The 21887-nt window shown below is 51.3% G+C and overlaps 1 protein-coding gene across 2 annotated transcripts in view; it reads right to left on the bottom strand.

Annotated features, from left to right (window-relative positions):
• Positions 1 to 659: 659 nt before the first annotated feature.
• The window catches only part of RAB6B (RAB6B, member RAS oncogene family), a 52782-nt gene continuing 31554 nt past the window's right edge, over positions 660 to 21887 (bottom strand). For both annotated transcript variants that reach the window (XM_024746245.1, XM_024746246.1), the window contains exons 3-8: positions 7975 to 8028; positions 7684 to 7789; positions 6216 to 6327; positions 5087 to 5180; positions 2427 to 2493; positions 660 to 806 (exon numbers count right to left, since the gene is read on the bottom strand). In XM_024746245.1, coding sequence (XP_024602013.1) covers positions 742 to 806; positions 2427 to 2493; positions 5087 to 5180; positions 6216 to 6327; positions 7684 to 7789; positions 7975 to 8028 — 498 coding nt within the window. In that variant the 3' untranslated portion in view covers positions 660 to 741. The remainder of the gene's footprint in view (positions 807 to 2426; positions 2494 to 5086; positions 5181 to 6215; positions 6328 to 7683; positions 7790 to 7974; positions 8029 to 21887) is intronic.

Genomic DNA, 21887 nt, shown 5'->3' with positions numbered 1-21887 from the left:
CTCTCAAGGCTTTTCAGGGAGGGGAAAGAGGCAGAAATAATTCCAGTGGCCCTGCGGCTGGGCCCCCTGCAGTTCACAAGGCCTTAATTTCAGCTCGGGGCCGTGGCTGATGCCCCACTCTGGCCATGGAAGAAGGACAGAGTCAGAGCTGCCTCTTCAGAGGCTGTTTCATTCAATCAGTGTTTGATTTAACCAGGTAGGGCCTGTTTGGTGGATGCTGGTTGGTCTGGGCCAGACAGCCCGGGGATTGGAACCTAATTAAATCGCCCAGTTAATTGTTTAAATGTATTGGTCTGGGGGTGGGAGGAGAGCAGAGGTGATGAACCGTTCAAAGAGGACAGGAAGGAGGAGGTGTGTGGAAAAGGTTCTCTGTAAGTTTACAAATATACAAAAACAAAAAAGCACATCTTTCAAATAAAAATGACTACATTTTTATCTGGCAAAAAGTTGTATACACATGGTTTAAATTTTTTTTTAATTTTAACAGTTTTTGGCAATCTTAATAAAGTACAATATATTACAACCAAACCAAAAAATAGTTGTTTAAGTAACAGCTGTTAAGAGTGACGTGATCCCTGATGCCCAGCCTCCCTCCCCATCCCACCCGACTCCTAGAGACAGAGAGAAAAGAAAAATCCTCCCATCTGGATAAGCTCATCTCCCACCCCCCTTAGGAAGCTAACCAATAGGAAGCAACACAACAAGCGAGTAGTGTTAAAGGAAGCCTGCGGTCAGGCTGCATTAGCAGGAGCAGCCACCCTCGCTGGCCGGAGGCTCCTGGGGTTTGTCCAGCTTGATGTCGATCACTGCAGGGGGCGGGGCTAAGGAAGATGACTCTCTCGGAGCTCCCACCCCCGCTCCTGCTCCGGTGCCCCCTAAGTTGCCCTGCGCAGCCCCTCTGTCCCTCAGCAAACACCCAGGAACTTGCTCTTTTCTTTGCCTGGGTGGGAAGGATGCAGGGTCACCAGCTCCCACCCTTCCACCTCTTCCCCGACCCTTCCACATGCCCTCACCAGTATCCACCAGAAGTAAAACTTGTCCTGGACTGTGGGACCATCACCTAAACACAGGCCCGACAGACCCTTTCTTAGAAGGCTTCTCGGTGACCAGCCTCGGCCTCGGCCTTGTTACCTATCAGCCCCACCCCAAAGTGCCCAGGAGGTGGAGCCTGCAGGCCGGGCATGGAGCCCACCTCACAAAGTACAGGGCTACACGGTGGGCACAGCAACCCTGACCCCTCAAGCTCCCGTCAGAACGGGTCGCTTAGACCCTGAGGCTGCTGCTGTGAGAACCCACATCCCTGGGGGAGGGTGTCAGCATAGCCCCTCTCCAGCCCTTTCCACGGGTGCTGTGGGGACTGTGGGCTGGAGAAGCACCGATCGGAACCGCCAGAGGAGCGGGTGCAGAGTGCACAGCCAGGCCACTCCCTCTGCCCTCACCAGGCTGAAATCTCAGTCAGGCCAGGCCAGGCCTGGTCACGGCACTGCACAGAATCGCCCTTCCTGTGGGGCTGGGAGTGGGTAGGGGTTGAAGCAGCCCTGCTATGGGACCTGTTGCCCGTGTCCTAGGGAGGTTTTGTGGTCCCTAGGTAAGGACGATGGGAGAGGTTCTTCATAAGTTAAGTACTATAAAAAGCCATGCTTCCCCTAAAGACCACTTACCACCTTCCCTCCTTACCACTTTTTGGCCACCTGGCCATGGCATATTCTGAGTATGACTTTGTCCATGACTTTTCCTGATTTTCCCTAAACCCCAATCTTCTTATGCACATTTTTATCCTGTTTTGTGTGTACGCAGCGTATATATACATAAACACACATTATTTATAACATGGTAGACTATAAATAAACTAGTAAATAGACAATGAACCTTCCTTGCCTTCCTTCCCACTGGGCAAATCAGACCACCTCTCTGAGCCTCAGTTTCAGCTTTTGGGTGTGGCCTGAGTTCTGGGGTGGACGGTGTGAGTGGTGTGCAGACCCTGCCCCCAGAGCAGGCAGGCAGGGGAGGAGACACCTGGTGGGGCAGTCGTCTCGCATAGAGGAGGTTGGGCCATGCTGAAATCATGTCTGAGTGCACGGAAATGGAGATTCTACTTGTCCCCATGAAATACAAGTCTGTGTTCACTGGAAAGAAGGGCACTTACTATTTCTCACTCCCCACACTGTCACTCCACACACATCCCTCTGGCATTCCCATACTGTTTTGGAAGCTTAGGTGGTTCGAGCTGGATGTGGTCTTAAGGACCTTGGAGTTCAGCCTCATCCCTGTACAGAGGACGCCCCACGAACAGCTATCTGCCAGGAAGGCTGGCCTGGAGAACTGGCAAGGGTCTGCCCACTGTTCTAACATACCACGTGGATAAATCAATGAATAAATGGCTTCTGCAGCACATCTTTCACTCACTTGTCAAGGGAAAAGGATACTGCCCTCTTTGCTTTTCTCCTGGACGTTCTCCATTCCAGGCAGAGCCGAGGCCACACGTCGGAAGAGCTGGGGAGAGGGGGAGATGCAGCGTGAGCCCCCATCCTTCCCCTCCTGCTGCCGGTGTCTCCACCCTCTGCCTCTTCTCACCCTGACCTCGGGCTCTGCTCTCTTTCTGTCCCACTGACTGCACCCTGGACAGCAGGGGCTGCACCTAACTTCTCCCACCTGTGCCCCCAGCACCTCTCATGGCGTTGGGCCCCGGCAGGCCTCTCACCCAGGCAGGCTGGCCACAGGGTCACGAGGGTCTGAGTGTGGGTCATGGTGATGGCAGGGACCTACCCTAGTGCAGAAAATGATCTAGGTCCTGGGAGACAAGCTTCTGGCCCGCTGCCCATGTAGGGACCTGGTGTGGGGAAGGGAGGACTTTCGACCTGCCCTTGAGACAATGACCCTCTCCTCAGGGAGCCCTGCGAGTCCACGGGCATCGGGGCAGCTGGGAGTCAGGGCCACACAGTCACAGTGGAGATTTCTTTGGAGGGAATAAGGACACAGCAGTGTGAATGGGACATTGTGGGTTTGCTTGGGTGTGGGTGAGTGCGATGTGCACATTGTGTGTAGAGGAGTATGGGTGGTGTGGTGTGGATGTGTGGCAGCTGTGGGGGGGGAATGAGTGTGTATGGTGTGTACATGTACACATGTGGGGTTTCTGTGCGTGTAAGTCTGTAAAGTGTGCATGAGAACTGTGTGCGTGTGGTTGTGTGCGTGTGTGTGTGTGTGTGTGTGTGTGTGCATGGAACCTAGCAGGTGACGGCAAGTACAAGGCAGAAACACAGGCACCAGAAGATCCTGAATTCCCTCCCATCTCTCTACAAACACCAACTGCAGGAACTAGGTGAGCTCTGGGCTTAAAACTTCTCCACTGCCTGAGCTCTCTGAAGACAGGGTGAGTCTTATTCAAGGTCTCACCCCAGAGCCCAGCCACATGGGAGCACCCAGGCTGGGTGACAGGACCAAAGGCGGTAAGGGTCCGGGCGGGGAAGCCGCTGGTGGGCTCTGCATGGTATGGACCCTGTGGGCGGGCTGCAGAGAGGCTCTGAGCGTGGCTGGCAGAAGTGGGAGTTAGATGGAAGCTCTTGGGGTCACATGGGGGCTTCTGAGAGCAGATATGCTCACGTTCAGAGTCCAGGAGGCTACATTGCATGGGGATGCCTCTCCACCACACAGGCTTAGAACTGACCATATACAACTCTGGCTCAGACCATCGCCTGGCTTCCAGAGCAATCTGGAAAGGGGGGCATCGGCATCTCCCTGACCATGCGGGCAGAGGCTTTCCATCAGGGCCGCGCAGAGCAGCAGCCAGTGTCTCCTGCAGGCCTCCAGGGACAGGTAGCTCCCTACTCCAGGTGACACCACGGCCACCTTGGCCTTATTCCGAAGGAGGCTGGGAAGGGGATGGGAGGGAAGAGAGCCATGTTGATGACCCTCCAACTGGGGTGGGGGCACTGAGTCCTGGGAGCTCGGGGCCTCCCATTCTGTCCCTTCCTGCTCCTCTGCCACCTCCCACTGGCAAGGCACTGCCCAGGCGGGGTAAAGCCTCACTGCGTGAGGCCGGCTGCTGCAGTGGCAGCTTGTCTAGTGCCCCTGGACACCGCTGGGAGCGGCAGGGCAGAAGTGACCCTCAGCCAGGCCCCGACACCCCTCCAGCGGCACCTGTGCCCATGCCGGTCCCCTGGCCCAGGCCGCCCCCTCTCATCACCTCTCTGAGTCCCCTTTTCCCTGCAGACAGGGGTTCCTCACCTTTTTTTGAACCAAAGATTCCTTTGGCAGGCTGGCGAAGCCTATGGGCTCCTTTTAAGTGTGTGAAATGAATTACATATAAGTTTTATGTAAAGGAGACCATTTAGTATTGAAACAAACTTCTAAAATCTTTAAAGATACAGACTTGTGACTAGCAGCCCGGAAACCTGTTAAAGAGCAGAAGCCGGCAGGGGATCTGACAGCCCCCGAGATACTGAGGTGGGAAAAAGTTCAAGAGACCTGCGACACCACGGCAGTAAGGTGATAAGAAAGCAGCTGTGGCCTCTACCGTGACAAAGCCCCAGGTGCTGCTAACATACGGAGCTGTGTTGCCTACGCTCACGGCTGCAGGAAATGCTGGAGACCTGTCAGAGAATAGTGCAGAGACACTTGTTTCCCACCTACATCCACTGACCTGCTGAATTCCATCCGAGGACTCCTTGGGGGTCTGTGGACCCAGGAGAAGCCCCCTGCTCCCAGGCTCAGCCCTAACCCCACCCCCTCTACGGCTCCTCTGAGGCTTCTGACACCCAGGCCTCCCCCCACGGCGAGCTCGGACCGCACTGTGGGTGGGCTCTTGTCTCCAAGCCTGCCTGGACCGCCACAGCCCTGAGCACATGCCAAGCACAAGGCAGGAACCCCAAAATGCTGATTGGATAGACTCTCCTGCACGTCCACCCCACGTGAGGTAAGAAGCAGGGGAAGGCTACGTCTCTCGGCCTCCTTGAAGTTGGTGGCTGATCCCACAGCCCCGATGGCCTGAGGGCGAGCAGTAGAGCTCTGGAGGCGACTCGCTCCCCATCTGGTGGCTGGACGGCCCCACCTAGTCACTAGCCCCTTGGCCAAAGGCGGCGGACCCCACCTGCTTCACGTTGTAGCCGGTCTTGGCGCTGGTCTCGATGAACATAACGCTCAGTTCTTTGGCGCGCTGCTCCCCCTCCTCGATGGTTATCTGCCTGAAGGGGGAGGCGAGGGGGGGCCGGTTCAGTAGGGAAGTAGCCCCTGGTGGGGGCGGAGGGAGCAGCCTCAGATGATGGGGGCCCCGCAGTCAGCCCTGAGGTCGGGGCTGGACCCCAGGGCTCCCTCAGGGCACAGCAGGACACCAGCCCCTCCCTACTCCTTGGCAGCTCCGTCCAGGTTGGGAGCAGGCCCTGAGGCAGGTGGCTTGCTGTCCCTTTCACAGTGTCACCACGGCCAGAGCCAACATTCGTAAAGCACTGCCAGCCACAGACCGCCTCTCTGGGTGGTACCATCAGCCCCATTTTCCAAGTGAGAACACTGAGGTTAAAAGTAATGGCCCCAAGGTCACCTACTGCAAAGGAGCTGGGCTTTGAACTCCGTTTTCTTCACTTCAAGGACAAGATTCAAATAAAGCAGCCTCTAATTCAGATTATTCCCTAAACGGGCAGAGTACATCTCAGGAAGCCCCCAGTCCATGACTCATTGCTCTACCTGCCCCATGAGATGAGTGGACCAGTGCAGGGAAGGGCGCTGGGGTCAGCCCTGTGCCTGGAGGATGGTGTGGAGCAAGCAGCCTCTTCAGGGAGAGTGTCCCACCCAGACACAGCGAAGGACCAGGCCCTTCACACCCACACCCACATCAGCCAGGCATTTCACAGGGGCAGGGCCGGTGGGAGCCCGAGGGCTGCTGTGTCTGTGTCTGCACTGAGGCCGGGCCCGGACCATGCGCTGCTGGGCCAGCCGGGCGCATATGGCTCCACTCAGGCCACGCGTGGAGGCCTGCCCTGCCCCTGCCAGCCTGGAAGGTGGGGCTTCAGACATGACACACCTGTGGGTAGGCGTCTACCAGGTGCTTTCAAAGCCTCTGGTGCCCCAAGGGGGTCCTTCCCAGATGCAGGGGGACAGGTCAGACAGGGTGCTGGGCAGGGGGTAGCTCACAGGGGCTGCTCTCCCACAAATCCCAGCACCCCCCGTCCAGGAGGAGCTGCAGAGGCATGGAGGGGGCCCGGCCTGCAGCCTGCTGCACCTACCTCTTGTCGGCCAGGTCCGTCTTGTTGCCCACCAGCATGATGATGACGTCGCTTCCCCTCTCTGTTCTGACATCATCGATCCACTTAGAGGTCTGTTGGAAGGAGTTGAGATCTGGAGGTGGAAAGTGCAGATAAAACAGGGCGTGAGCGGCAGCCCTGGCAGCAGAGGGGGAGGACGGGAAGGGAGTAAGACCAGGAGCAGGAGGGAGGGGCGTGTGCACCCTCAGACACCTGGGCAGCGCGGGAGCACAGTCCGGCGGGCCTGGGTCCTCCCGAGGACGTCCACACGTGTTTGTGGCGCTGTGCCCGGGGTCCCCGAAGGCCCCTCATATGCTGAGCCACCCTCTGGGGAGAGAAGTCACAGCATCTGGAAGGCCGCTGGGTCATGACTTCCTACTAGTGGTCCTAGGGCCCACCTGAGAGTCGGACCTGACTTTGGAGGCTCACAGCAGAGTGAGAAATGGGTGCAGTAGACTTGGCTGAGCTTGGAAACAGTGTGACAGTGTGTGTGTAGGACCGCAGCAGCTCCCAGCGCAGGAGGGCCCTGCAGAGCAGCCTCCCACTGACAGGAGCTCAGAGGGATTTCTGAAGAGCACCCTCAGGCCCTGAAAGTAAGGGGAGCGGGGAAGGCGGCCCCAGGAGCAGATAAAAGCCAGGAGAGGCCAGGCATTTCAGGGCAGCCCCCTCCTCAGTCAGAAGCTGTGACACGCCGCCACACAGAAGAGCAGTCACAGGGCGACGCCCACCACTCAGCGGCCCGCAGGCCCGAGGGGAGCGGAGGCTCCCCTTCCTGGAAACCTGGGCTTCTCGCAGCCTGACCTTCCTTCTGCTCAGCATCAGGCTGCAGGAGCCCAGGCATCCTCAGGGCCCAGCTCCCACCCGCTCTCAGGTGTGCAGGGAGCCTGCGGTCAGAGCCTCTCAGGTGTGCAGGGAGCCTGCGGTCAGAGCCTCTCAGGTGTGCAGGGAGCCTGCGGTCAGCCAGAGGCAGCCGGCTGGGGCAGCCTCCCACCACACCCATGACTGCAGCCCAAGCGCTTGCCAGGTGTGTGCCCTGACACCTGCCTGGGCAGTGGGGCTCTGCACCAGGCCCTACCCCTCACCCCAGCCCCACGAGCCTCCCTCAGGGCTGTGCGTCGCTCTTGAGAACAGCTGATTTGGCCAGAAGAGCCACAGTGTGTGAGAAGTGCAGGCCACCCAAGGCCCTCCTGGACCCGCTGGGCCTCCCCTCCCGTGGAACCCGGTAAGGAACTGGGATGCTGCTGACAAAACCATGGCTGCCAGGTCAAGGTTGGCCTGGGGACCAGCGTCTTCTCCCATCTTCACACACACACATACACACACACACACACACACACACACACACACACACACACACTCTCTCTCTCTCTCTGCAGCCTGGCTGGGGCCGCACCTGGCCCCGGAGCCCCTGCGAGCTGCCCTCCGCCCAGCACGCAGGCCCCACACTCACTTGTGATGTCGTACACCACCACAGCCACCGTGGAGTCCCGGATGTAGCTGGGGATCAGGCTGCGGAACCTCTCCTGGCCGGCTGTGTCCCAGAGCTGCAGTCGCACCTGTCACGGGGAGGGAGGAGGCTCAGGGGGCAGTGAGGTCCTCGTGGTGGGAGTGGGCGCTGAGGGAGGGCCCAGCTCTGGGACGCTGGCCAGGCACAGGCTCTCAGCAGTGCCCAGCATGGGCCCCAGGGGATAGGTCCCAAGGAGCCCTGCCCGTCCTCCCGGGTCTCAAGTCAGGCACTCACCGTACGATCCTCCAAGTACATGGTTTTTGACAAGAAGTCAATCCCAATGGTTGCCTGTTAGAGAAAAGCACAGAACGGTCAAACCCGAAAGGTCTCAGGCAAAGGGGCAAAAGCTGAGTCACCCAGGCGGGGACACAGCCAGCAAAAGGGGTCACCCACGCCGAGCCTTAGGTGGGTTCTGCTCTGCTGCCCCACCCCCAGCTCAACAGTGAACCCTCTTGCCCCTCTCAGAGGGAGTGAGTTTGAGCTAAACAAGGATGAGGATAGGTATTTAGGGAGTGATACTTTTTGGAGAGGAAGAGAAAAGTGCTTTGGAAAAGGAGAGGAGAGATCAGGTGAGGCGGCTTCCCCAGCAGCAGGGCCACTGGCACGTGTATCTCCTGCCCCGCTCAGGGGGGAGCCCGGAGGAGCAGGAACGAGGTGGTCTCCCTGCCCCAGCCTGCCGGGCCCCGCCTGCCTCCTTCCCTTCCAGCCTCCACTCGAGTCTCCCAAAGCTTTTCTCCTCAGCCCTGGAACTCGAGCGCCTGGCGGGGGATCACCACTGCCCAGGAGGTGGAGCGGGGGCAGGGCGGCTTGCCGCAGGGGCGGGCAGAGAGCAGCTGGCTTTCCCCAGGGGCATCACAGCCACCCACAGCAGCATCTTGTTGCGAAACCCACCAGCTCTTCTCTACCCAGATCGACACACTGGAAGCCAACTGTCTAGGTCACGCCTGTGCCTCCTCTGTCCTGGCACAAGGAGATGCAGTTGGGCCAGATGGCTGGGACCCACCACTCACTTGCTGTGTGGCTTGGGGCAGGCCTCCAACCTCTCTGCGCCGAACCTCAGGATTGGTAGCAGGGACTGCTAGCTGTCCCCCAACATGGAGTCTCCCTTTCTATAGTATTACGACTCCAAACGTATAGATAAACTCATGGCTGCCCCAAATAAAGACTGTATTTCCCAGCTTCCTTTGTAGCTGGGTGGCTAAGTTCTCTGGTCAGTGGGATGTGAAGGTGACATTTGCATCTTCTGGGATGGGTCCTTCATGGGGAGAGGCAATGTACCCACAGCTGCCCCTTTCCTTTTCCCACTGTTTGGAATAAAGACAGGTGGTAATAAGTCATATTGGCCCATCCAGATGAAGGTGACAGAGTAGTGGCGACAGATGAACCAGACAGAGGAAGCCTGAGTTCCTGCCTGTAGAGCCCCCTCAGCAGCCTGAGACTCTTACGCCCAGACTGTTGTGTGACAGAGAACTGGACTTCTATTTCGCTTAAGCCACTGTTATTTGCAGTTTCTTTTAATACAGCCTAGCTCTATCCAAACTAATAGAGCAAAGAACCACGGAGAAACATACCCCTCAAGGGTAGGCAGCATGGATGGTGACAGTGATGTCCCTGATGATAATGTAACAACAGCCCCATTTCACCTCACATGTGCTTCCATGGAGCACAGAGAAGTCACCAGATGACATGACAAGGACTGTGCCTTGTGGATCGAGCTCTGGTAAAGCTCAACCCAGTGGCCTCCATAATCATAAACACCATTTGCTGAACACTCACATACTTTACTACCCCTCACAATAGCAGATCAGTGGTAATGATGAAAGTAAGGCTGAAAGGACCAACTTCCTATCTCTCCAGCCCTCTCCCACCTCTATTCCCACTTTCATGCTTCTTCCACATCAGAGAAACACCTGGTTCCTTAAGTGCCCAGTCTCTCAGACCTGTTCTGGCCACACTTCCCACCCAGCCAGGCCGCTGAGCCACAAAAGACCTTCCCACAGCTGCACACACTGGTGCCAAAGCACAGGCACCTTCCTTGGATGTGGCTGAGGCATCAGCTCTGCTCAAAAACATCTCCCGAAGTTTCACTTCCAATAATGGCTAAGTAGTTTGTATCAAACTAACCCACCCACAGATAACTATTATAAACTCTGCACAAATGCAACAAATAACAATTTGCAATCACCGAAAAGTGATCAAAAGCAGGCAGAAAACGGAGGGGTTATAATCTCTAAAGGAAGGGAAGAAAATGAAGTGAGATCCTATGCTTAACCAGTTTTTCCCCTGAGGTAGCTTCCTAGTCCCACCAAGTTAGAAGGACTTGGTAAACACCTCAGGCATTTCATGAGAACCCCAGAAGGGCCAGCTTTGGGAAAAAGGACATCATCTCAGGACTAAGGGTTATATCAGAGGACTAAGGAAAAAACCAAGAGACCTATCTTAACAAACTTTAAACATGGTAAGTAGGTTCCATGTCCTGGCTATTGTAAATAGTGCTGCAATGAACACTGTGGTACATGACTCTTTTTGAATTATGCTTTTCTCAGGGTATATGCCCAGTAGTGGGATTGCTGGGTCATATGGTAATTCTATTTTTAGTTTCTTAAGGAACCTCCATACTGTTTTCCACAGTGGCTGCACCAATTTACATTCCCACCAAAAGTGCAGGAGGGTTCCTTTTTCACCAGACCCTCTCCAGCATTTATTGTTTCTAGATTTTTTGATAACAGCCATTCTGACCGGTGTGAGGTGATACCTCACTGTAGTTCCGATTTGCATTTCTCTAATAATTAGTGATGTTGAGCATCTTTTCATGTGCCTCTTGGTCATCTGTATGTCTTCCTTGGTGAAATGTCTATTTAGGTCTTCCTCCCAGAAGATGTGGCACATATATACAATGGAATATTACTCAGCCATAGAAAGAAACAAAATTGAGTTATCTGTAGTGAGGGGGATGGACATAGAGTCTGTCATACAGAGTGAGGGAAGTCAGAAAGAGAAAAACAAATACCGTATTCTAATGCATATATATGGAATCTAAAAAAAAACAGAAACAAATGGTACTGATGAACCTAGTTGCAGGACAGGAATAAAGATGTAGACATAGAGAATGGACTTGAGGACACGGGGTGGGAGGGGGAAGCTGGGGCAAAGTGAGAGTAGCATCAACATATATACACTACCAAATGTAAAATAGATAGCTAGCTGGTGGGAAGCAGCAGCACAGAACAGGGAGACCAGCTCGGTGCTTTGTGACCACCTAGAGGGGTCGGATACGGAGGGTGGGAGGGAGACACAAGAGGGAGGGGATATGGGGATATATATATGCATATGGCTGATTCACTCTGGTGTACAACAGAAACTAACACAGTATTGTGAAGCAATTATACTCCAATAAAGATCTACTAAAACAAAAAACAAACAAAAAAAAACATGGTAAGTAAACTCTTCCAAAAAAAAAAAAAGGATTAAGTTGCCCATAATTTAATTCCCCATTGAAATAAAACTCAACACTCTTCAGAGGAAGGTACAGAATCTACGAATCTCTACAACTTATTATTATTCACGATGTCCACTACACAATAAAAAAGGATTAGACATGAAGAGGCAGGAAATTTAAGCCATAATTAATGGAAAAAAACTCAATAGAAACAGATACCCAGATGACTTAGATGTTGGATTAGCAGACAAGAACTTTAAAATAATTATTATAACTGTGTTAAAAATATAAAGGAAAAAGATGAATACTATGGGTGAATTTCAAGAGATATATGGAGACTAAAACAAAACCCAGAAATCTTAACACAAAAAAACACAATACCTGAAATAAAAATGCCTTGGATTTGAATAACAGCAGCTAGGATACTTCAGAGGAAAGGGCGGTAAACTTGAAGACAGTCCAAAAGAAGTTGTTCAAACTGAAGCACAGATTTTTAAAAGATAGAATAAAAATGAACAGAACTTCAAGAACTTCTAGGGCAATATAAAGACCTGATATACACGTAGATGGGGTTTCAGAAAGAGTAAAAACAAACAAACAAACAAAAACTAATGGTCAGATATTTTCTCAATTTGATTAGAAACATCAACCCACAGCTTCAAGAAGCTCAGTGAGCCTAAAACAGGATACAAAGGAAACCACACCCACACAAGTCATAGTCAAATTGCTGAAAACTAAAGATAAAGAGAAAACCTTAACAGCAGCTAGGAAACAGAAAGACACAATACATACAAGGAAACAATGACAGGAATGATGGTTGATTTCCCTTCAGAAACAATTGAGAACAGAAGACAATGGAGTAAAATCTTTAAAATTCTAAAAGAAACAAACCACCATCATCCCCATCATGTAAGCCTAGAATTCTAAAGCCAGTGAAAATTTCCTTCAACACGGAGAGCAAAATAAAAACATGTTCAGATAAGGGAAAACTGTGATCATTTGTCACCAGTGAGCCCTCATTACAGGAAACGAATGCTTTAGGCTGAAGGGAAATTTTACAGATGGAAGTTTGGATCTTTAAAGAAGGAATATAGGAGCACCAGAAATGGTAAGTCTGTGATATATAAAAACACGTGACTTGTCCTTGAGCACCTCCTGTTTCCATCCACATCAGTAACAATTCCTAACATCCTCCTGTTTTGTCTCTGCTTCATCCTCCACGAGACTCACTCTCAGAAGATGGCCTCAAATCTACTTTACAACATCAAGTACAAACCACTTCAATTCCTTGCTTTTACCCTCTAATATAACAATGATAACTACAGTAACGATGACTAAACATGAGTGCTCACCATGTGCCAGGTAAGAACTTTATATGCATTACTTAACTTAATCCTGATAACCTGTGCCATGAGTTATGCTCTTGAGTATTTATACGTTTCTGCTAAGAAGACTGAGTAAAGTTGATCCCTGAGCAACGTGTGGGTTAGGAGTGCCGACCATCCACACAGTGGAAAACCCGTGTATAACTCACAGTCGGTCCTCTGTCTCGCACTACGGTTCCTCCGTTCAACCAACTGCAGATGGTGTAGTACTGTAGTACTTACTACTGAAAACAACTGCGTATAAGTGGACCAGCCCAGTTTAGACCCACCTTGTTCAAGGGTCAACTGTGTAAGAGATGCTAAATTACTCGCTCAGTGTCAACAGCTGGAAATGGCAGAGCCAGAATACAAAGATATTTGCAAAGTTGTCTATGTGTGTCCAGCCGTATCTCCATCCCTCCAGGCTCTGAGCATTTGCTCCTTCTGTCAAAGCAAGCCTCTCCTTGGGGTTCTCTTGGCCCTGAGCCTCTCAGCCATCAAGGTTCTTTTCTCTTTTCTCAACCCCTCATTCTTTACTCACTCTTTCCTTTCATCCAAGAAACATTCTTAAAATTCTTGCATCCTTAAAAAAAAAACCCTTCCCTGTCACTAAGTGGCTCTCCAGCTCTCTGCCAATCTCTCACCTCCATTCCCTTGGTATGCTTCTTGGAAAAGGACCCAAACCAGCTGTCCCCACTTCCTCTCTTCTCACCCACTGCTCAGTGGTCTGACTCCTGCCCCTCTGCCCACTGAGGCTGCTCTGGCTGTGGTCACCATGGCCATTCATCTCCAAATTGTAAGGACACTCTATAGGCCAGACTCTACTAGATGTACTTGACCCTGTGGACCAATCTCTTCCTTGACACTCTTCCTTCCTTTGTTTTCATGACGTGACTTGTTTCTGGCTCTCCCTGCCTCTCTAACTGCTGTCCCTTATTGGCCTCTTACAGGATCCTCTTCCTTTCTCTGTCCCTAAAATGTTGGTGTTCCCTACTGTGTCAGGGGACCCCATTTACTGTCACAGCTTCAAAAAGGATGTGCTGCTGGCTTCCCAACCTACATTCCAGGCCTCACCTCTGTCCTGAGCCCCAGATCCAGGTATCTGACCGCTTACTGGACCTGTCCATCCACGTGTCCTCTAGACCTCTCACTAAACATATGTGTCCCACCCGGAGCCCCTCATCCCCCTCCAGACTTACATCTTCTACTTTCCCCATCTCGATGAATGGCACCTCCACCTCCATGGGTGCCCAAGCCTCCAGAAGCCCTCCTGAGTTCCTCCTCTTCCCTTGCTCTCTCGTCCACCCCCTCACAGCAGAGGAATCACGGAGCTGATACTTTGCCTCCTGAGTGTTTTCACTTGTCTGCTTCTCTCCATCCCCACCAGCACTGCCCCAGTTCAGTCCTCCAACTTCTTTTACCTGAACAGCCTCAACAGCTTCCTGACTGGTCTCTCTGCCCTGAGGTTCTCCCTAGATAAATAATCTCTCACCAGCACCAGTGTTATCTTTCTAAAACATAAATCTGACCATATCACTCCCTACTGCCCCCAGGAAACAATCCAAACACTTCAGCTTGGCCTGCAAAGGGTCTGCCCGTCGCTTCCTTTGACCTCGTTCCCCTCTTTCCCAGCTTGCACTTTATACTTTAGTAATAATACTGTGGTCAGGACTCTACACGCACAAGTCACTTTGTGTTTCTGTGCCTTTTCTAATGCTCTTCCACATGGTTAAAACCTAATCAGTGATCAAGATTCAGCTCCTCTGCTGAATCCAGTCATCTTCTGAGCCCTCAGACTGGCCTCAGGGCCCCTCATTTAACAGTTTCTCTTCTAAACTGGAAGGATCTCATACTAGTCAGTCTCTCCCAGTGGCCAGTGATTTGGTAATTCTCAACACGTAGTGCATGGACCACTTGCTTCAGAATCACATCAGAAGCTTGTTAAGTATGCAGATTGCTGAGCCCAGCCCAGACAGACAGAATCACAATCTCTGGGGTGTCAGTCTGGGAATCAGAATTCCAGACAAGCCCTCAGATAACTCATTTGTGCAGTAAAGTTTGCAAACAACTGCGTAGATTCTGAGCTCCTGCTGTAATTGGTCTGAGGAGTCTGTGGTATCCAGGAGGAGGGGCAGATTCCTTGCCTGGGGCGAGAGACAGGGAGATGCCCATGCCTGCAGAAGGGGCTAATCACGGATGAAAAAACCAAGGCTCACTCTGAACTTAGGTCATACGGGTGGGGGTGGCAGAGGCAGGATTAGAACCCAGGTCTCCCTGACTGCAAAGCCCCTGCTCCTGACTGTTGAGCTGTATTCCCTCTGCTTCCTGAAGTCCCTTCATGTCTGAAGTTGTCACTGAGGGTGTGTGTGTGGGTCACATCCTTTCTGGCTCCCTCCTGTCAGAATCTATGGTCATTAGCCATAACAGCTCGGCAGAGTCCACATTAAGAGGAAGTTCATTTGCATTTTAACAACAACAACAAAAGTCGGCTCTCTAAGGGCAGAACAGAAACAAGAACTTTTAAGATGGCCTTGGTTACCAGAAATTTTCTAGCTCCTTGGCGTCATTTATTTTTCCGGACACAAGGCATAAGCAGTTGGCCCTACACTACTGCCAGCTGGAGCCCATTGCTCCCAGACAGGCCAGATCTGCAGGGAGAAGGTGGTCACAGTCTTTCCTGGGCAGCTCCTTTCTGGCATATGGTGTAAGTAAGTAGTACTCATTCACTTATTCACTCTTGAGTGTTTACTATGTGTTAGACCAAAATAAGCCCTGGTCCCAGCCTATAAGGAGTTGTTCCCTCCCATGGAATGCTCCTCCATATGGCTAACACCTATTCACAGTTCACGATTCAGCCTTGAACTTCCAAACTTGTGGAGGAGCTAAGATTAGCACACAGAACTATGGTCCCCAACAGATGGGTAGGACTATTGTAGTTAGAGGGTCTCTAAGAGGAGGCGGACCTTTCTTCTGATTGATTTCTTGAGGAAAGGCAGGGCAACTGTGCCAGTCCTTGAGTGAATACTAACTTTCCAGCAGGTGAAGATGGGGAAATAGTAGAGGATGGGAAGTACAGGGAGTAAATCCCAGATGGAGGGAATGGGGGTGTTCCGATTTTGGTAATCAGAACCAACCCTCTTACAGATTACAATTATAAATTCTGAGCAGAATGTAAAAAACAACTAACTGAAGGCACTAGAAAGTGACAAAAGCAGGTAGAATCTAGAGGGGAGTCAACACTTAAAAGAAGAGAATGGCCCTGGGCAAGGCTCCTGTTTTGATGACTGTTCATTCACCTAAAGGCAGCCCCAGCTGGAGCTGAGGGGTAGCTACAACTTGGCAAGAAACCCATAGTCTTACTGGTTAAAAATGAGAGGGCAGATCATAAAACTATCACAGCAGCTGGAAAATGTGGAAAATCCTGGAGATGAGAAATCCCAAATTCTGCATGTAAATGCTACCCAAATCTCTGGCCCAAAGAGACCACAAGTAGCCTAAGACTGAAAACCAAACAAACAAAGCTGAACAGAACTTTAAGTTGCTGCCTAACATGGGGGAGAGAATTGAGAATTTGGGTTCAACAAGTACTATTCCAAAGGAACAAGCAGAATCCATAGTCTTGATCACAATGTGTAGTATACAACTCAAAATTACTATACATATGAACTAAAAGCCATATTTAAGAAAAAAAAAGAATAAATGGAGACCAGCCCCAAGGTGACCCAGATGTTGAAAGTAGCAAGCATTTTTCAGCAGCTAATACAATTATGCTCAAACATGTAAAGAAAACATGCACACAATGAAGGCACAGATTTTAATCTGTGCATCTCAGCAGAGAAACTATAAAGAAGCAAATATAAATTTAGAACTAAAAATACAATATCTGAGATTTTTAAATGCTTAACAGAAGACAGCAAATGACAGATGAAACAGTGAACTTGAAAACGGATCAATAGAAATTATCTGAAAGGATAATATGGGGACACCAGACAAAAAGAACAACTACCCACGTAGGACTCAACCTCCATTCCCTCTCAAAGGTCAGCACAGGTCATACAGTGTGTGAGTGTATTGATGGGAATGTGGTATGAGTGTATGTGAGTAGACCCATGATGAATGGAGATACACAAGTGTGCATGCAACTGTGTATCTGCATGTGGAAGGTAGTAGCTGTAAGAGGCTTGTGTGGGTATGAGTGTGTGGTGGGGAGGGAGTCATTTCTCCTTTGAAGGTAAAGCCCAGATCAATGTACGCACACAGCCCTGGTGAGGCCAGGAGGCTAAGAGGCTGAGGTGACCAGAAGCCTCCATGGGGGAGGGGGACAGACTTCTGCCAGCAAACCTAGGCTCCCTGTCAGTGCCTCCTAGAGCAGTGCATGGCCAGGCCTAGAGGATCTGGCATGCACCTAGCAGAGTGCCCCACCCAAATGGACCTGGGTGGGGTCATGTGCCCAGAGGGCCCTGGTCCATTTTCAGGGACCTCTGCCAGTGCCTTGGCAGGCTCTGAATGCTGTATAATGGGCTTGGAAGAACACTGTGTTGGGAGTATCCTGGAAAAATGACAGCCTCTCTGGCCCTCAGCTTCTTATCTCTAAAATGGGGATAATCACAGCTTCCTTCAAGGACTCTTGGATCAAATGAGTTAGACTGCATGAAGGTACTCTGTGCAAACAAAATGAGGACTGACCAACTGACTGAGGGATTTCCAAAAGATGCTGTAGAAACTTGGTCCTGGGAACCTTTGTGCTTGTAATCTGTATTCACATCCCAATAAATGAGTGTTCTCAGAGCTTCAGGAAAGGCTGGCCCTCAAAGAGGTGGGTTCCAAATGAACCATGGAGTCTTGGCCACAGCATTCATTTTCTGTATTCCATATCCTCTTATGAGGTATGCAGTAAATTATTCTTGCTGGAAACTTTTCCACAAGGATGTAAAGAGGGTATCAAGACAACACGAGCAGCAGGCTTGACTCTGAGACTCTCCTACCAGTACATGACCCCCACGATCCTCCCCTTCCCTCCTCGACTGTGTTGGGTGAGCCTCCTGGGCTCGATGGGCTCAATGCCCCTCCGAGGAGGCTGGACTGCATCCTGCTGTGGTTAGATCACCCCAAACCTGGCAATGCTTATTTATTCCTTTAATATTGCTGTACTTGCCAACTGTACTGCTTATGAAAAATGGCAGGCACTTCGTTTTATACAAAACAGGCGGAACCTTAACAAGGACAGATTTCATAGCTGCATCCACATTTATCTTCTTCTGAATGTGGTATTAACCAGTGTTAACAGGGGCTCAGACACACAGTTCAGAATGATGGTGCGTTACACGCCTCCCTCTACACAAATGCTCCCATTGGCCCAGCATATGCCCAAGGAAAGAGATGTTTCCTGAGGCACTTGTTGAAATCGTTTTTGCTACGTGCATTTATTATGAAATGTAATTTTGCATCCACATTCTGACAAGACACAGTAATAAAGTGTGCTGTGGAAATTTGCATGGTAATTTGCATGAACTGACTCAAGATTCTCTTCTCTGGAAGAGAGATCGTGAAAAGGAATGTATTTGTGTCTTCTTTTAGCCTTGGCCAGGCCTTGGCCCGTGGCTGGGGAAGCAGCCCCAAGTGGCAGAAAGCAGCTGGGCATGACAAGCCCTTGACAATGAAGCTGCTGTTTGTGCTCTGCACCACCAACCATCAGATGAGAGTATCGGTAAAGACATGCAAATAAGCATGCAAAATGAAGCTGGCAAAACTTACGGATTCAGACCAGCAAGTGGATGCTGTGAGGGAAGGAGACAGCAGCCTCTGGGAAACACGCTGGGCACGGTCTGGCCTTGCCAGCAGCTCAACCAAGTGCTGCGGAGAAGGGGCGGCTGGCTGGGAGGCCACAGCGCAGGTACCTGGATTCTTTCAGACACCTCAGTCTTAAAGTCTACACAGTCCCTGTGGCCACTTTCCTCCCAATGGGGAGTGGCTTATGCCAGTCACCACCCAATACAAATATTTATCAATTGCTCTTTTATTTCCTGACTGTGCTCTGAAACATCAACCAAACAATATGCACCTTACAACTTTAAACAAGGGGTGAAATGTCATCGAAATTAGTCAATCCTTCCAGAAGCCACACAGATGCCCAGGGATGTGTGGCCTGAAGCTCCCTGGAGGTCTCCCACAGGCTCACAAATGGATGCAATGCATCAGCCCTCTCCTCATCTCTTAGGGAGAAAGATGTTCTGGGGGATGGACTTTTGAGGGTATCTAAGAGCTATCTATGAGTAACCTATGAAGTGAATTAGGAAGGGTTATTAAAACCTGGGTCAGAGTCCATGATGGGGTCACTTCACTTATGAACGCTAGCAGGTGCTATTGGACTCCCCCAATACCAACTGGCAACCTCCTACTCCCTTGCCAGCCTGGAAACTGTAAAAGTGAAATGCTGCTTTCCCAGCCTCTCTAAAGGATAATGGTGATCATGTGACTCAGTTCTCGCCAATACGACATAAGCTGCAGTCTGCTGGAGGGGGAGGGGATTCTAGGGAAGCTCTTGCTATCTTTTTCTGCCTTGAATGCAGAGGTGACCTATGGAGCCAGGCTGCATGAAGATAACCCACAGAACAAGAAGGCAGAATAGAATGACAGCAGGGGTCTGGGACCTGCCTGATGGCATCACTGGGCAGCTGGGCCACCTCAAGTCCTACCGTGACTTCTGGCACCTGAAAAACCAAAGCCCTTCCTTGTTTAAGCCAGGTTAGTCAGGTTTCTCTACTAGAGGCTGACTTCATACCTAATTTGCAATATGCTTGACAAAAGAGCGAGAGAAGCGCAGAGGAGAGGAGGGAGGGAAAGAAAAGATGTTACAGCAAGTCTGCCCTCAGACCAGTCCCAGGTAAACGTCCAAAAGGAGCACCTGGGTGACTGGTGGTGCCCAAGTGGGTGTCTGAGGGCAAGGTCATCTTGCCAAGCCGCCTGGCATTCAGGGGCATTTCACTGTATAAGAGTGTCACCTCACATTTTGACCACAGAACCTAATGTTTGCAAAAGGTGGAACTCTACTGCATTAATATGATAAAATCACCATGTTGCTAGAGCTAACCAAAGACGGAGTCCAGTGTTCTACCAGAAGTCTGGGGCCCTGGCAGCATCTGGCAGAGTGCCAGAGCTCTGCACAGGCAAGCATGGTTGGGAGGCCCCCAGTTTCCCATGAACACACTATGTTAGTAAGTTATCGTTAGCTTCACTTCATCATTACCAACTTAGTTTGTTGTGGAGTTGTTGGTTTGCTTCGCTCTCTATATAGAGCGTGGTAATGCACATTTGTATCAACAGTTTTTCTGGCCTATAATTTTCCATCACCCAGGCTTTAAGACCTGCATGAGCTATGGTTTAAATACAAATTAACCACATCCCTACTGCTAAAGTTTGAGGCCACTGGTCGAGGTGATGCAGGGGTTAAATGCCATCCAAATAATTTCCAGGTTAAAAAATGCAATACTAAGAAACTGGGATGCTGGCCCGGAATCTCTCAGCTAAGCGACAGAGGTGGGATTTGAACCCAGGCATCTGCATGCAGCATTGTTTTGAAGGAGAAAAAAAGAGCTGATATAAGAGGATGTGCTGACTCTTTCTCCTCTGTGTGACCCCACTCTGACCACCTCGACAGGGGTGGAAGATTCTGCCCCTGTCTCTCCAGGTGCCGGGTGGTTACCTGGACACCACCTGGGGATACGTGGCATCTTGGATTCTATGGGGAAAGGCCCCTCCTCCTGGCCCTCCACCTGCTCTCTACAGTCTGATCCAGAAAACTCAGTAGCTCTTGGGACTTCAGGAATCCAGATCCTTCCAGCGTCTGTCTCCTGGGCCCACCCACATAACAGCCACTTTCAAACATCTTCACTTGACTGTTCCACTATCACTTCCCACTCAACTTTTCATTTTGCTTTGCGTTGATGGCACCGATATTCTTCTGGGGTGTCTGGACAGAAAGCCAGGGCCCACTCCTCTCCCTCTTCTGCACCCCACAGGCCTACTCTGTCCACTCGCCCCTCCCACTGTCCTGTGTGTCTAGGCCCGGGCTTGGCCCAGGCCCCTCACTCACATCCCACGCAGCAATGCATGACTGCTCAGTGACGTTCCTCCCTCCCATGCTCCGCCCTTCCACTCACAGAACTGCATCCAAGTCTGCGGGCCCTGCCGCAACTGCCATCCCTGCCCTGGCCGGGGCACACAGGCCTGTCTCCTGCAAACTCTGGGGTCTTTGATCCCATCGGTGCCCACCGTAGGAACCACAATAGCTCTCCATTCCCTGCCCTGTAAGCCCAAACCCTGCTGAGTTCCTAGGGCCTCCACAGCCTCATCAACTAGGCCCACTTACCCGCTGGGACAGCAGGCACAGACCCTGGAACCCACAGTACTTTTAGAGGCCCAGAAAAATGTGGGGTTTTTTTTGTGGTACGCAGGCGTCTCACTGTTGTGGCCTCTCCCGTTGCAGAGCACAGGCTCCAGACGCACAGGCTCAGCGGCCACAGCTCACGGGCCCAGCCGCTCCGTGGCACGTGGGATCCTCCCGGACCGGGGCATGCACCCGTGTCCCCTGCATCGGCAGGCTGACCCCCAACCACTGCGTCACCAGGGAAGCCCTGTGCTCTTTTTTTTTTAACTTTTTAAATTTTAATTTCTTTTAAAATCAAAAGAAAAAAATGAATATAATAATAATGACATATAATAATGAATCCAGCCTGTATTGTCTTCATCTTTATAACAATACAGTTATAAAATATAATTTACATACATTATATATATTTGTGTGTATATATATATATAGAGAGAGAGAGAGAGAGAGAGAGAGAGCTTTTTAATGAAGGAAGGAGCAAAGTGCCCTGGAAGGCAAAAGTGCCTAAGGCCGTGAAAGTCAAAAGGCAGCTCAGCCAGTAGCCCATCCACAGGCCCGCTAGGACCCTCCACGCCAAAAAGGCAGAGCCCGCCCCGGCACCGCCCCCCACGCATGCGCAGCACTGGATCATTGCACCTGGGGCCCCCACCAAGGCTTCTCCTCCAGCGTACTAATCCTCCCTCCCACACAGTGGCATCAGATCCTCCCTGCCCTTTCCCACTCAGCTCCCACCCTCTCCTCCAGGAAGCCTTCCACACCCACTAGAACAGCCACTGATCCTGCCTTGTCTGAAGCTCCACGCCCCCAAGGACCACAACACTCTTGACGAGCTTCACGCATTAATGTAGGATGAGAGAATGGGAGGATGAGCAGGGAAGTACCTGGACGACGACAGCAGTGTTGGTTACGACGTGAGCCTCAGCCCCATCTCACCACTCCAGCCGCAGACCATGCTCCC

This window comes from Neophocaena asiaeorientalis, unplaced genomic scaffold (genome assembly GCF_003031525.2).
Source record: "Neophocaena asiaeorientalis asiaeorientalis breed wild unplaced genomic scaffold, Neophocaena_asiaeorientalis_V1.1 scaffold437, whole genome shotgun sequence".
NCBI lineage: Eukaryota > Metazoa > Chordata > Mammalia > Artiodactyla > Phocoenidae > Neophocaena > Neophocaena asiaeorientalis.
Note: the sequence above shows the minus strand (reverse complement) of the source record. Positions and strands in the feature narration are given on the sequence as shown.